Below are 16,603 nucleotides of genomic sequence, written 5' to 3' on the forward strand. Positions count from 1 at the left end.
TTCTCTACAATTTCCAAACTCATTATATACTACTGCTGGTCCTGGAGTCAAAAATCAGATATGTTATTTATGGTATTAAGCTTTGAGCATGCACCAGTGTTAATTTTGGCAGCAAATTTCGATTTAGTTGTTAAAAGTCCCTTTGAATGCTGGAAATTTTAGGACGTTTGAAACGTCCGTTCGGTCGCATTTGTACCCGGGTTTAGCGGGCGTTTGCGTTTAGAACCGTTCCTAGAGGTCAAAAAAATTATTCCCCTTTAAAATGGAAAAACGCGAACGCCAAACGCGGGTCATCGCGTTCGGTCGCGTTTTTGCGTTTGAAACGCCGGGAAACACACGTTCGAACGCAAATAATTGCGTTCTAAAAAAAAGTCCCTGAACGTAACTGCCCGCAAACGACCGCAAACAATCTGGTGTACATGGACAGATAAGATAAAATGTAGATGGGTTCAGGGGCTTCTAAAAAAAAAAAACGCCCAACTGCTCCTAAACGGCCATTTCCAGCGTCCCGTGTACATGGAGCCTAAGTTGTATTTTAGTCTGAAGACTAAAATGCCATTTTAGTTTTAGTTGTATTTTAGTCATCTGAATTGTTTTAGTCGTATTTTAGTAGACTAAAAATGTGTTAATTTAGTCGACGAAAACGTTTTAGTCGAGGAAATTAACACTGCATTTGGGGAGTTACTCTGCCACTGCTCCAGAAACCCTTAGCATCATCGGAAAGGATCCCTGGTCTAGAAAGGTGGAGGATATCAGTTGTTAATATATTTTATTTTTTAACAAGCTTATAACTATTCCCTGTCAATATAATTTCTGTTTGTGTAGGTTAACCCATGTCCACTTGTAGATGGTGTGGTTTACATTTCCCGATTTCACTTGGTTCTTTTCACCAGAAGTTTAGCTGAGGCTCTTTGCAAGATACGTGTGTGACTGCTGTGTACAATAATATGGTGCTTTTGTAAGTAGAATATTAAAAGCCGCCCGGTTTATCCCTGACTCATATATTCACCGTGTGATAGAGCATGGGACACAAGACAAGGGCATGGAGGATTCCACAGAGACTCCAGGATGGTTTGCCTTTTCTTTTATCCTCCATTAAAAAAAAAAAAAAAAAACTCTTCCACTCATTTCTTCTGTAACACTTTACAGGAGAACAGAATGGAGAATCTGCTTGCCTTGGGAAACACAAGCAGTAATTCAGACTTGAATTTGGGGCCCTGTTACCTCTTTATTGGTCTTTTCTGGAATGGTCTGTCTTGGTACGAAACTACAGTGTGAGAGGATCTGTTCGTGTCTCCCTAACTTTCGTTCAGCATCTTCATTTTTTAGTCTGCCTAAAGCTGGCCATACATGGATGGAAATTCCGACAAACTTCCTACTGAACTTCAATCCTTGTGTGGTCATCCCTGTTTGAGAGTTGATCTTGCGATCAACTTCCCCCAAACAGGATTTTCAATTATATTTTTGCTTCATCAGTGCTTGCAGCAATAATTGGTGTTTTCCCCATCCACCTCCAATGTGTGAATGGGGGAATCCTGAAAGGGAAAAATTGTTTAAAAGGGCAAGGCAGGATTTCTTTCAGTCTCAGGTCCATGTCTCTGTAACTTTTTATTTTATATTCTTCTGTTTTCTGCTTTTTTTGTTCTTTTAGTATTAATACAGTTCTTCAAAACTTACAGGAGCTTTATTACCTCTTCCAACAGTTTGTAATTAACCATTCTCCAGCACTAGGTAGGTGTTTTTACACGCCAGCAAAATTTGATAATGAAATCCACCATCATTATATTATTATCATCAAAAATATTCCATTCAGGTAACTGGTTAAAGGATCTGTGCACATTCAAACAAATTGCACCTATTCTTCCCCACCCCACCCCCCGCCTTTTCCTTTCCCAGATGCATACTTCATTCAAAAGGTTTCCGCCATGCTTTATATCCTCTGTTAAAAAAAAAAAAAATCTTCTGTTACTTCATAGACTTCTATGGGAACCATCTCCTAAGCATATCGGTATCGGAAGGCAACCCCATAGAAGGTTATTTCTTGGGGTGGTGGTAAGTACCAGGGAAAGGGTTGGGTCATTTGGGGTGAAACATAAAGCATAAGTGCACTTTGTTTGAAGCGCACTTATCTTTTAATAATTAATATAATACTAAAGACTGAACTTTATTTGGATAACATGGTTAGATCCACTGTCAGGACTTTAATGTTCTAGACATCCATCCAGCACGAGACTCTTAACGCCATAGATTAGCGTGCACGGCCAACAGTGATCCCGTAAATTTACCCTTTGTAAAAGAGAGCCAGCATTCATCGAGATCAAACTCAAAGTTTGATAAGGTCATATTGTAAAAATAACAGTGCTGGAGCACCCATAATACAGCAATGTTTCAGGGCAGCAAGGGTCCTCATTGTCAAGGTGTCACACTTGTGGCCCTGAAACATTGGTGTATTTTTCTTACCTTCACGCTATTGTTCACAATATGGTTTTATTAAACTTGGGGGTTGATTTTGGGGAGTATTGGCTTTCTGTCTACAAGTTTTTAATTGCTGTCTACGTCTCTGTTAGGAAGATTCACTACTTAACATTTTTCCTGATGACCGTTGCCACTGGGAATGAAAGTGATGCTAAATGCAACATTTTGAGTTGCAATCAAAACAGGAAAAAATCTTCAAATGGGGACACTTGTTACTGTGACAACTGTCAGAAGTCATACCCCTCGCATTGAAAAGGCATCCTCTAAGTTTGTTTAGTCTACAGCACTGGTGTCAAATTAATTTTTCATCGAGGGCCGCATCAACATTATGGTTGCCCTCAAAGAGCCCAGCTGTATCTATAAGATTATGTAAATGTATTTTCTCTTTATCATATTAAATATTGCCTCTTCATTTGATAATTACTGGTTTTAGTAATAACGTAAGACTTTAGCTGTAAAGGACAGGTGCAGACTGGCACGGAGCCCATCACACTCCTGTAGCAGATGATAAGGGTCCCACACTGCTGGTATCATCCACAAGAAAGTGTATTGGAAACTTCTCAGATAGAACATAGTTCTGCCATGGTGTTCTGTCTGAGCAGTCTCCAATAAAGTTTTTTGTGGATGATACCAGCAGTGTGTGACCCTCCTTGTAAAATCGGCACATCATTTAATTTTCTATTATAAGCAGATGTCCTGAGCACCCCGCTATCAAAACTCAAGAATCCCCCCACCATCCCTTACATCACAGTGCACCCTGGGAATAGAGCTGGGAAGTTGAAAGTGCACGGTCTGGAGGAGGACCAGAGGGCGGCTGGAGTCAGCTGCTAGAGTCTGCTGACTGCTGAGACCAGGGGAAGCAGTCCCAAGGGGGTGCTGCGGCTGCACAGAGGTGTGCTGGATCTGTGGGAGCTCTGTCCTCTCTGCTGCCAACTGGTCAGACAGAGAAAGAGATGAGCCTCTCTACAGCTGCACGGAGAGGTGCATTATCTGGCGAAGGAGATCTGTCCTCTTTTCTGATGCCAACTGCTAAGACAAGGTGGGGGGTGGAAATGAATGGACATCAGGAGCTGTGACTTGGCTCGGGTGCCCCCAAAGCAACCTGCTTGCTGTGGGGGCACTCAACAGGAGGGAGGGGCCTGGAGCACTATACAGGGACCCGAGAAGGAGGATCTGGGCCACTCTGTGCAAAACCACTGCACAGAGCAGGTAGGTTTAACATGTTTGTTATTTGGAAAAATAAAAGACTTTACAATCACTTTGAGGCACATATGTAAGAAAAGAAAAATGTTTTTTTTCTCTTTGGCTAGCTGTACCTGTGCAGTGAGCCTTTATAAGCTTGTATATAGAAGTACTGCAAGAATGGAGCCTTTTTTTCTACTTACAAAGAAAGTAGATGTTCCATGTGTTAAAGAAAGAATTGGTTAACCATGTAACACTATTTGTGAACTTTACCATGTGCTCCAGTGCATATCTTCTGCATGTGTGAATGCAGGCCTAGGCTGTTCCTTCAAATAGCCCATAGACATGTGATGATGGTTGGCTAATCAGGCCAGATCAGGTGAGGATATCATGTCTTTAATGCTGGCTCCTGGGGGGTGAGTACTATTGTCTATGGAGGTTAGAAAACCTGCCCCAGTCGCTCTCTTCCCCACCCTCTACCTCAACCCCTCTGCATTGGCAGACACTTGAACCTGACAGGTTTATAAAGCATTCTGCAAATTGTTTTTCTAAGGATGGGTATTTTTTTGTCTGCACCCACCACCGAGAACGTCTGCCTCACTTTTTATTTGTTTGGTCTTCCCCTTTCCCTTATGTGGTCCAGCTCCTGTTTACACAGCATGCTGAGATCTGAGTCACACAGCGGTTGTATTAGTGACCCGTCTCTCTAGAAGCACATTGTTATTCTCCAATGTTTACATGGAGCCCAGTGGACAATTACTTGGATACTGTTTCTATAGATAGACAAGTCTGGGTAATCAAAAAGGACCTCTGGGACCCTCTGTTTATTTTCGCGCTGTGTTGGACAGTTCCTTTTACCTACTTCTTACAAGTGCTTTCGCCGTCCTGGCAAATGTCTACCATAGCTTTATCTTTACACGTCCAGCTTGACTTATGGGCTCAGGCACTCTGTGTTCAGACCTGTTCTCTGTAGTGAACACAGGCTGTCATACATACACATCCAATTTCATCTGCTTTTCTGTATCCTTAAATTTGTTGTAGCACTGAACTGCACTGCATGTTTTCAGCTGAGAGCGTTAGTAAGCGCCTTCTTACATACCGTAACACACATGAAACTTCACCCAGTAGAAAGCCGCTGCTGTGTGCCTGTTCACACACGGAGCGCAGCTCGGCTCTGTCCCTGGTTCTCTCCTTATTGGCTCACTGGCTGTGATTGATGGTAACAGGAGCCAATGGCTCCTGCTGATGTCTCAGCCAATGAGGACGGAAAGACTCGGGAGAACTGCTCTTGTGCACATCGCTGAATCAGGCTCAGGTAAGTATTAGTGGGCTAATGGGGGGGTTTTGTACCTTTTTTGCATAGCATGCATAAAGGTAAAAAACCTTGAGCCTTTACGGTCACTTTAAGCAGTCTCTTGTAACATGATCACTGTCTACTTCAGTATGTCTCCAGTCTCCAACAACCCCTGTAGCATATCTGTAGTCTCTTTCCATCTTCTGTCATACAATATCTCACAAAAAGTGAGTACACCCCTCACAGTTTTTGTAAATATTTTATTATATTTTTTCATGTGACCACACAGAAATGACACTTTGCTACAATGTAAAGTAGTGAGTGTACAGCTTGTAGAACAGTGTAAATTTGCTGTCCCCTCAAAATATTTCAACACATAGCAAATAATGTCTAAACCGCTGGCAACAAAAGTGAGTACAACCCTAAATGAAAATTGTCCAAATTAGGCCCAATTAGCCATTTTCCCTCCCCGGTGTCATGTGACTCGTTAGTGTTACAAGGTCTCAGGTGTGAATGGGAAGAAGGTGTGTTAAATTTGGTGTTATCGTTCTCACTCTCTCATACTGGTCACTGGAAGTTCAACATTGCACCTCATGGCAAAGAACTCTGTGAGGATCTGAAAAAAAAAGAATTGTTGCTCTACATCAAGATGGCCTAGGCTATAAGAGGATTGCCAAGACCCTGAAACTGAGCTGCAGCATGGTGGCCAAGATCATACAGTGGTTTAACAGGACAGATTCCACTCCGAACAGGCCTCGCCATGGTCAACCAAAGAAGTTGTGTGCACGTGCTCAGCGTCATATCCAGAGGTGTCTTTGGGAAATAGACATATGATTCCTGCAGAGATCGAAGGGGTGGGTGGGGTCAGCCTGTCAGTGCTCAGACCATACACTGCATCAAATTGGTCTGCATGGCTGTCATCCCAGAAGGAAGCGCCTTCTAAAGATGATACACGAGAGAGCCTGCAAACAGTTTGCTGAAGACAAGCGGACTAAGGACATGGATTACTGGAATCATGTCATGATCTTGATGAGACCCAAGATCAACTTATTTGGTTCAGATGGTGTCAAGCATGTGTGGCGGCAACCAGGTCAGGAGTACAAAGACAAGTGTGTCTTGCCTACATTCAAGCATGGTGGTGGGAGTGCCATGGTCTGGGGCTGCATGAGTGCTGCTGACGCTGGAGAGCTACAGTTCATTGAGGGAACCATGAATGCCGACATGTACTGTGACATAGTGAAGCAGAGCATGGTCCCCTCCCTTTGGAGACTGGGTCGTAGGGCAGTATTCCAACATAACGACCCCAAACACACCTCCAAGACGACCACTGCCTTGCTAAAGAAGCGGAGTGTAAAGGTGATGGACTGGCCAAGCATGTCTCCAGACCTAAACCCTATTGAGCATCCGCAAACGGAAAGTGGAGGAGCGCAAGGTCTCTAACATCCACCAGCTCCATGATGTTGTCATGAAGAAGTGGAAGAGGACTCCACTGGCAACCTGTGAAGTTCTGGTGAACTCCATGCCCAAGAGGGTTAAGGTAGTGTTCGAATATAATTGGTGGCCACACAAAATATTGACACTTTGGGCCCAATTTGGACATTTCCACTTAGGGGTGTACTCACTTTTTTTGCCAGCGGATTAGACATTAATAGCTATGTGTTGAGTTATTTTGAGGGGACAGCAAATTTACACTGTTATACAAGCTGTACACTCACTACTTTACATTGTAGCAAAGTGTAATTTCTTCAGCGTTGTCACATGAAAAGATGTAATAAAATATTTACAAAAATGTGAGGGGTGTACTCGCTTTTATGAGATACTGTATATATGTGGGATGATTTACAACATAAATTTGCTATTCAATAATGGTTATGTGAGCGGCACAGCACCAATTAGCGCTGTGCGAACACAGGGTCATATTTTCCTGGCACTTGTTGCTTACAAGTTAAAATCATATGATTAGACAAAGCCACTGATTGGAGTCACAGAATTAGGGGCTCAGTCTGTTGCACCTGGTAGCCAAGTGTCAGGGTGCATTTGCACTGGATGTGCTTTGTGCATTGGATTTTTTTTCCAATGCTGTGGAAATGCAATAAAAATGTTTTTTTTTTTCTTTATGCAGTGCATTGGAAAAATAGCCTTGTATGCTGCATTTGTTTCCATTTATTTAAACTATGGCAGTCTTCAAAAATGCAATGCAATGTCTTAAACGTGTGAACCCTTAAAAGTTTTTGAACTTTTCTTTAGTTTTGGATGGTGTAGAGGGGGATTAGAACACATGACAGTTTTTATTGCGGTCTGTGCCCCCCCATTAGGGAGATTCACCGTCTCTTTGTCCTGTTTACCATTATTGTTGGAAGTGAAAGAAAATACCAAATTTTGGGATGTCCCAATAAAAGTAATATAGGGGAAATCTTTCCATTGGGAAACTAGTTCTGGTGACCTGGGGGTCCCCAGGGTATTCTCTTAATTTGCAGGGATTTCCTGTTTTGCTATGGGGCAGGAAGTGAAGGGAAATCTTGGCAATGGGACACGGTGAAAAAAAAATCTCACAGGGATTATAAAACCCTCCCTTGCTCTATCATAAATGGGGAGAAAAAAAGTTTTGCCTATAGTTCTATTTAAAAGCATGGGTGCTCAACCTGTGGCCCTCCAGCTGTTGTAAACTACAAGTCCCATCATGCTTCTGCCTTAACTTGTACCTATAGGTAAGCTTATGGTAAGGTTTACCTATAGGTACTGTAAATATCTCCTAAACTTGCACCGTTTAGGAGATATTTGCATGCAGCCAGTGACATCACTGGCATTGCCGTTCCTTTAGAGCCCTGTGCCGTGAACCTCATCGTGGCTCTGGCCAATTTGATGACCGGAGGATGCGAACCCAGAAGGAAGACAGGTTAACATGTTGGGCGAGTAAGTGTGCAGGCAGCACTGCGGGGGCTTCGTTTTAAGGTTGGTATTTCATACTGAGCTAGTATGCCTTTGCCTTTAAGGTTTTTATTTTTTACATTTTTTTTTTTTTTTTTTTTTTTGTGAGGTTACAACCGCTTTGATGGCCATTGTTCAAAAAAATCCTCCATTAATTTCACCATCCACAGCACAATAAATACCGCTCCTCTGTTCATATAGTTGCTCCTGTTCTCCCCAACTATGTAGGCTGTGTTGTAGCCTGTCTGAAAAAAATAAAATCCCCAATGCAAACAATTTATACGAAAAAAAACAAAGAAAAATATGGGAGCGCTAATCACACTCAGGTACTCCAACAAACTTTACAGACCACATCCTTCATGAGTCAATAAGGGATGTGGTAATGAAGTTTGTCATCAGGCCTGAAAGTAAGTGAAATCTAAAATGTATGGTTGCCCTTAGAAAAGGAATAGGGGGAATATTTTTTACAGCTGTCAAAGGTGTGTTTTTCCAAAAAATATGGGTTATACACTTTCTGTTGTGTCTCTAGGGACAAGAAGTTGTAAAGCATCTCCATGATGAGGACTCAGAAAACAAAGCGGTTTTCAATAGAGGTGCATCGAATGGAAATTTTGGTACTGAAACCAAAAATGTAGGATGCACTTGGCCGAAAACCGAGAGTGACAGTTTTAAAAAATATATATATATATTTTTATATATAATTTTATTATGTTTGACTTAATTAAAGGAGAGCTTTGACTGAAAGGGGAAGCTCCACTTGTTTGCCTCCTCCCCCGCCTCCGCTACCGCATTTGGCATCTTTCAGGGGGGAGCGGGTACCTGGTTTTGACAGGTACCCGCTTCCACTTCCTGGGTACTTTGATGCAGCAAAGTCACCCAGAAGTTTGGCCCCCTGCTTCCTTCCCCCGCCATTGACAAAGCGCAGCGCACATGCACAGTAGAGATCCGGCTGTGAAGCTGAAAGGCTGGTTTCCCTTACATCAGATGGCGGCGGCAGCACCTGGGAGCCGATTGAAAAGACACCGGGGGATCCCTGGACAGGTAAGTTTCCTAATATTAAAAGTCAGCAGCTAGAGTATTACATTTTTTATAAAGGAGTCTGGAGCGCCTCTTTAATATGAATTTAAAATAATTTATTGTCGGCCATTATTGGCACCTTTAGCTCAAGAAAAATGCATCCCTTTAAATTCTATGAAAGTCTTCACACTGGTCCTTTGTGGTGTTAAAAGTCCTGCTTGCTGCATTTTTGGTAAGTTAAAAAGAAGACGCACCTCCCCATTGAAATGTATTGAAAACGCAGCAAGAACACATAAAAAACGCACCCATTTTACATTTTTGATGCAGTTTTTAAGTCACATGACCTATGAAAAACAAACCATAATCATATGGCAAAATTGTGTGCATTTTTTGGCGCCATTATCAGCAAAATGTTCATAACACCATTTTTGACATTTCGGTGCATCTCTAGTGTTAAACCTTTTACTCAATCCAAAATTAAATTTTGTTTTGCCTAAAGTTATGCTTTAATGTTGGTTGCAAAAATTACATATTGTTTGATGAATGAAAGCATTGATTGAAGAGACCTAAAATCCTCATTTGAATAGCACATCTGCTCATGCAGTGAACTGTAATGACACATGTTCTTTTCTGTCTTGCCAGGAAAATTCCTCCAGCCTCTAGCAGTTCATCCATGCATGCTCCACACCGGACCAGCACAAACTCGGTGCCTGTGTCACAGAGTATGAACAACACTGGTTTCCTCCCGCCCAGCACAGTTACCTCTCCCCAGGCCCCCGTCACCTCTCCCAGTACATCTGCGGACAAAGTCCTTCCCCAAGGAACTACACTAAACATTCACACTGCAACCGAAGCCACCAGTAGTATGCAAGCCAGACAAGTGTCTTCTTCTTCAGCATCCACACCGTCAGTGCTTTCCTCATCGCCTAGCCCAGTCTCCAGCAAACCTCAAAAGTTAAAATCCAATAAGGCTGTGAAACCTAAGGAATCCCCCGCCAGCAGCACGAACTGCAGTAATACCAACAGCAGCAGCAGCGGCTCAGGAAAGAAAAAGAAAACCAACTCCCCACCCCAGCTGCTAGCGCCTCCCCCTTCTCATTCCACTGAGTCCTTTAGGAAAAACTGTGTAGCGAACTCTGGCACATACCACTCCCCCGGCACAACCTTGTCCCAGCACGGCAGCCCGCACAGTGTCGGCCTCAACTTTGTGAACAATCGATCTGTGAGTCTTAAACACGACCAATCAGGGAGGGGTCCCCCGAGCGGGAACCCTGCGGAATCGATAAAGCGCATGAGCGTGGTCATGAACAGCAGCGACTCCACGCTCTCGCTGGGGCCCTTTGTTCACCAGGCTGGCGGTGACCAAGCTGTGAACTCTCATAACGCGTTCCCCCATTCTCGCGTTTCCCTGGACAAACTGACGGGGAAAAAGCGCAAGTGCTCCGCGGGGCCCAGCAGCATTACCAACAACAGCAGCAAGTCCAGTAAGGTTGCCAAACTGCCGCCAGTCAACAACATACACTCAAAACACAATAGCGGGATTTCAGGAACGCCGACGCTGGCCAATAATTCACTGCGGCATCAGGTGAGACAGGTAATTTATTTTTTGTCCCAAAATATATATTCTTTTGTGGAACATAAAGTAAATGGGGAGCTGTTTAAGTTTACGAAGAATATGTGGTAAAGCAGATTGGTTAATCTTTTCATGACCAGAGATCACTGATACCTAGATGCCCAAGGCCAGGTTTAGCAGTGTCTATGAACAACGCAGTGACTGGTTATTATAACAAAATATTTCGAAAGGACATACAATTATTTTATTTGGTACCTGTCCCAGTGACAACAGATTTACAAGACAGGAAGTAAGGGAAGATCTGCAACAGGGATACAAATATCTGACATGGGTTGTAGCCTTTCCTTACTGTAATAAAGAAAAGTCAGGCATTACAGCCAGGAATAAAGCGTAAGTAAAGCCATTGATTTTATTAGTTCCAAAAAACAGTTCCATTCCCGGCATGTCGGAAATGCGAACTGTTACTTGCACTTTAAGAGCCAGAAACTGCGCAAAGCGACACCTGCTGGCTTTCACATGGATAATATTCACTGTTCCTCAGCATGGGGCATCCTGCTGGGGAACCTAATAAACAAATTGCTTGTGAAAGGGTTAAAGAGGGATCTGTCTTTTAAAATACCCTTTAAACTAGTTTGTGAATTTCAAAATTTTCTATATCTTTGAAGGAAACCTGTGCACAGAGAAACTTGGCGGCTTCCATTACATTTTTCTCTGTTGACTCATCTTTTGTCTCCAGGCATCCAGATCAGAAGGTCTGACTTCAAGCCTGGCTTTACTGGCTGCGTGCTTGTTCCTGGTCAGTGGCTCAAAATGTGTTCATGGAGAAGAATCCGCATTACAGCCACTAACCTTATTTTAAAATGGTAGTAAAGTCAGTTATTAGAAAAATCACTGACAGGAGGATTTATATAACCGAAGAGACCCTAGCTCTGCTGTCCTAAATCTACCCCCTGCCTGTCAGTAGGTAATGTGATCTGAGCCACACATGCGCAGCTCACACCACACAGTTTACGGCCTGCTCTGTATGCCACAGCGAGGTGACTCCCGCACGCATGCACGGGAGTGACGTCTTCCTGGCCCTGCCATTAAAGCGGCTGAAGATACCAAACCAGAAGAAAGACTGGGCAAAGATAGAAGCTGCTGGGGACCAGGGAGAGCCGTGACAGCGCAGCGCTGGAGGGCCCTGTTTGTTGGTAAGTCTGTCCTAATGAGCTAGTAGGTGCTGGTGGTAGTAGGTTAAAGGAGCGCCCGATTTTAAAAAAAGACCAACTTCGATAAAAAGATTGTAGTTTTAATAGTAGTAGCAGAACATGTTGAAGCCAAGGCGTTTTGGGAGAACAGAGACTCCCCTTCTTCAGGGCTGTTGATATATGCTAATGGTGCATGAGAATTTAATCCCACTGGTGTATCTGTGGCACCACGAAAACGTGATTGTTGCTGGTCGGATCTGGCAGTGACAGCATGGGGCCCCAGAGCAACAATCACGTTTTTGTGGGGCCCCAGATACACCAGTGGGATTAAATTTTCATGCACTATTAGCATATATCAACAGCCCTGAAGAAGGGGGAGTGTCTTTTCCCCCGAAACGCGTTAGTTTCAACATGTTCTGCTACTACCATTAAAACGACAATCTTTTTATCTAAGTTGGTCACTTATTTTGATATGGGGCGCTCCTTTAACCTATTACCACCAGCACCTTCGGAAGCGACCACTTGGCCGTACCTAAAGGCAGCAGCCCAAGCCCTCCAAAAGGGCCGACTGCCACCTTTCTATTCACTCGGGCCGGACTCATTGGGAGCTAAATCCCCCAAGCTGCCCCCATCATTGCCCACCCACAGACCTTCTACCGAATAGGTCAGTCCAGCGCAGTCATTAACTTTCAAGAAATAATGAGCTAGTATGCAGTGCATACTATTACATTATGGCTTAAAGTGGTTGTATACTGCCAAAAAAAAAAAAAAAACTCTGCAAGGCAAAGGCATAATGAGCAAGTATGCATCGCATACTAGCTCATTATGAAATACCTTAAAACGAAGCCCCGACACGGACGCCGCTGTTGAAGCTGTCATGCTTCCTCGGAGTCTCTTCCGGGTTCTGTGGCTCCGGTGCTGTGTGCGGGCGCACGCGGGAGTTCACTTTCCGGCGAGTAGCCGGCAAGGATCTCTGAAGGTCCGCTGGACCTTCAGAGCGCATGTGCCGCTAGTGTCAGCGGCTGAATGCAGGGCAAATATCTCCTAAACCGTGCAGGTTTAAGAGATATTAATTGTACCTACAGGTAAGCCTTATTATAGGCTTACCTGTAGATAAAAGTAAAAAAAATTGAGTATACTACCACTTTAAAGCGGCGGGGGGACCCATTTTAAAAAAATAAGCTAGACTACCGCTTTAAAGGAGGTCAGCAATGGCAGCTTTCATATTTTTCTCAGCACAGATCTTAGGTTAATGTTAAACTTTCTGGCAAATGGGCAAATTCACAATTATCAGGACAACTACTTGTAAATCTGATTAGCCAGTTTTGTAATCCATGTGGCAAAATACGCAGCTAGAAAAGCGACAAATTCTGCAGATTTCTAAGTCACCTTTCTGCTTATGAGCAGGCTGTGGGGGTACAGAGGTGACACAGGAAGCTACAAAACTGTTCACTATTTAAAAAAAAAAAAAGGGTTGTCACATGCCTGGCTATGAAGTGTGATTTAAAACACTGGCTGAACAGAATTAAAGAAGTTGTTTGAGAGGTAAAACAATTCCACTGTATGCTGTTGTGTATTTCAGCTGCCAACTTGCAGTTCTGATTTATTTGCCAAAAAGGTACTTGTTTCCATGAAAACATCCTTACCCTTAAAGGGTATGTTCAACTCAAATATTTTCTTTGTTTTTCACTCTTTTGTTCATTGGTGGACATGGCTTCTGCTTTAGATCATCACCTACTGGGTATAGTGACACCTGCCAGGGGTGAGGATTTAAAGCAGAAGCCGTGTCCTCCAATGAACACACAGAATTTTACACAAAAATTCCTGGCTTTGCATAGAGCGAGGAAGGTTCTCTGCACTTGCTGACCTTACAAGAAGTGAAGTAAGGGGATCTTCTCTACAGCAACACAGACAGAAAATAAATACTCTTCTCTAGTAGAGTAGTGGAAGAATAGCACTCAGGTTTTATTTCTGTCTCTGTCACAGATTTTCCCTCACTTTGTATCTGGTTGAACCATTGTCAGCAGGACAAAAAGTGAAGGGAATTTTCTCTAATGGAGCCCAGTAAGCTGTAAACACTCGATGATTCAGCACTTTATCTCCTTTGGCATTGGTTATACAAACCATCTACAATAACAGCATGGATGGAAGAATCTCCATTGTATTCTGGCATCTGTGGCACCTGCCGAGCAGTGACGGCATCTGATAGGATGCAATCGCTGTTAGGTCAATTTCTACCTGGTGCTTGCAGGACCACCCATGGCTTGAAGTTTATCTAATTCAGTAAGAATCAGCCTAAGTTCAAGCCATCTATTGGGCTGTTAGGTCAAAAAAGTGCCCAATGATGGTAAGGGTTCATTACGAGATGTAAGCAGGAAGGCCGTGTAGGGCTGAGCAAGGTCTAGCAACACATAGTTCGACTCCCGTTCTAAAACCCATTCCACTGCTACTGCCATGGGTTGTGTGGAGTTGCCCTTTTATGTAGGCCACAAAGAGTGGCTCCACTAATTGGATAACATCGCAGCTGACGAGCTGAATGATGCGCGTTCTCAGCGCCGCTACTGGTAGGAAATGGATGATAGCACAGACGATCATCAACTTGACAGCATGGGGAGGAGGGGGTGGGGTGCACTGCAGCCATCACTATGGTAACTGCTGTTTCCCAATAAGCTGAGCAGCCGTTAACCCATTGCTTTCTAGATGGACAGCAGCTGAGCATTGCAGTTGGCGTGAGGCTGCCAGGCAAAACCTCGTGCCTGGATGAGGATCACTAAATGCTGACGTCCAAAGCATTGTACTGCCTGGAAGATGGGAGAGGTCTTTGGAATACGTTCCAAGAAAACCTTTCGCTCATCCAGGGAGCAGCAAGAAAATGTTTTTCTCAGTAAAATCAGCACGATCGCTTGAGATGTTTTTTTTTTTTTTTTTTTATACTAAAACTGTCATTGGTGCAAAGAGGGCCAGTTATAGATTAGCGCGGTAGCTGTCAAGGCAAATTACAAGCCGCTTTGTTGTGTGTCTAGGATTTTCCAGATCATAGAATAAACAAATAGGAAGTCCAGCTGCAAGAGAGCGACACCGTTACCTCCAGCCTCAAGGAAGGGGCAGAGACAAACCTGCCGCGAGGAAACCTTGCCCATGGTGTCTGAGAGGGACATATGAGACTCTCCTCATTGTGATATTCCTTCACTTAGGTGCTCCTTAGGGACCCACTAACACCGTGTGCATTGGACAGGTGCCCAATGCATAGAAATGGCAATTTGCCTAATGTCCTAATTGTTTAGCTCACCTTTAATGTGTTGTGTTGGTGTGTGCTTGAAAAATGTAGTCCAAGCTGCATTTTACACATGCACTTTCCCATATTGCAGCAAGCTGCAGTGCATAGAAATGCATGAAATGGAATTGTGTGACAAGTTACAAAGAGAGCCATGCATTTTAACAAAACCCATCCTGCACAGCACACACCAGCAGGCGTGTGTTATACGAAGCTTAATACCATTCCGCTGGTGAGAATGGCTCCTAAAAGTATATCAAATTCCTGATGAAGACCTGAAAACATTCATGGGGGAATTTGTCAAACTGGAACACACAGAATCTGGGACGTCTTTGTATAGGAACCAGTCAGTTTGTTCAGTTAAAGCTGATCTCCACCTTTACTGTCACTTTAAACAGTTCATTTGGGCCAAATTGGCCCAAAAAACTAGTTTGTACATTAATAGGGGGGCTGATTTAAATGCATGCCACACTTTTCAGATATTTGTAAGAAAAAGTTTGAAAACCATTTATTAATTTCCTTCCAATTATGTGCCACTTTGTGTCGGTCTATCACATAAAATCCCAATAAAATACATTTACGTTTTTGGTTGTAACATGAAAAAATGTGGATAATGTCAAGGGGTGTGAATACTTTTTCCAGGCACTGTGAACTATATGTAGTGTCAGCCAATCAGTAGAAGCTTTGTATTCATTTGGAGAATACAAGGCTGCCCATGAATGGCTGAGCACCGCCCAGCCAGACTCCATTTTTGCTCCGGGTGTGCCATTCCACAGCTGGAACAAAGTGCTATATACTGTATGTATCTGAGGCTACATACAGTATATACAGCGTGCCCAGCAGGCACACCTGTTAGCGTCGGAAATAGTTTGGGCCAACTTGGCTCAAATGGGCTAAGGGTAAAGTACAGCTGGAGATCAGCTTAAGCTTTTGAAAATGAGGCATAGCAGCTGATTGGTTGCCATGCACTGCTGCTTTAAATTCTAGCTTCTCCAATTTTGATAAATTATCTTCTCAGTGTTGAATATTGGAAAAGGAGACAGTATTTAGGACTGCATTTAATACTCAAAAGATGACTATACAACCCAAGCGCTCACTCTGTTGGGAATTGTAGGCGTGCTGCTTTCCATAGGTGGGTGAACTAAAAAAAAAACTAAAATAAGACAAAGGAGACGCAAACACCTAGTGCATTACCCTTCCACCCCTTAAAAAAAAATTTTTTTAAAAAGCCAAAAACATACTCGAAAGACATGAAGAGTAAAGTCGCATATCAACCATTCTGTTAAGCTCTGAGGAAGGGAGCATGTCTCCCGAAAAGCGTTAGCGGTCCACACACAGGAATGTGTCCTATTCCACATAGGGGTTGATATGTGATATGCGATTTTACTCTTCATGTCTTGTATGTTTTTTGACTTTTTTAAAAAAAAAAAAAAAATTTAATGGCATCGAAGGTTAATGCACTAAGCCAGGGATTCCTAAACTACGGCCCTCCAGTTGTTCAGGAACTACAATTCCCATCATGCCTAGTCATGTATGTGCATGTCAGAGTTTTACAATGCCTCATGGGATGTGTAGTTCTTCAACAGCTGCAGGGCCGTAGTTTGGGAATCCCTGCACTAGGCTTTTGCGCCTCCTTTCTTGTTTTGCAGCTTTCAGTAAAATACCTGAAG

At 43.3% G+C, this 16,603-nt stretch overlaps 1 protein-coding gene across 3 annotated transcripts in view; it reads left to right on the plus strand.

Annotated features, from left to right (window-relative positions):
- ATXN7 (ataxin 7) overlaps positions 1-16,603 on the plus strand; it is a 213,729-nt gene that overhangs the window by 185,601 nt on the left and 11,525 nt on the right. For all 3 annotated transcript variants that reach the window (XM_082265407.1, XM_082265406.1, XM_082265408.1), the window contains one exon: positions 9,539-10,481. In XM_082265407.1, the coding sequence (XP_082121533.1) occupies positions 9,539-10,481 (943 nt within the window). The remainder of the gene's footprint in view (positions 1-9,538; positions 10,482-16,603) is intronic.

The sequence above is a fragment of the Pelophylax lessonae genome (genome assembly GCF_965119305.1).
Source record: "Pelophylax lessonae genome assembly, chromosome: 8".
NCBI lineage: Eukaryota > Metazoa > Chordata > Amphibia > Anura > Ranidae > Pelophylax > Pelophylax lessonae.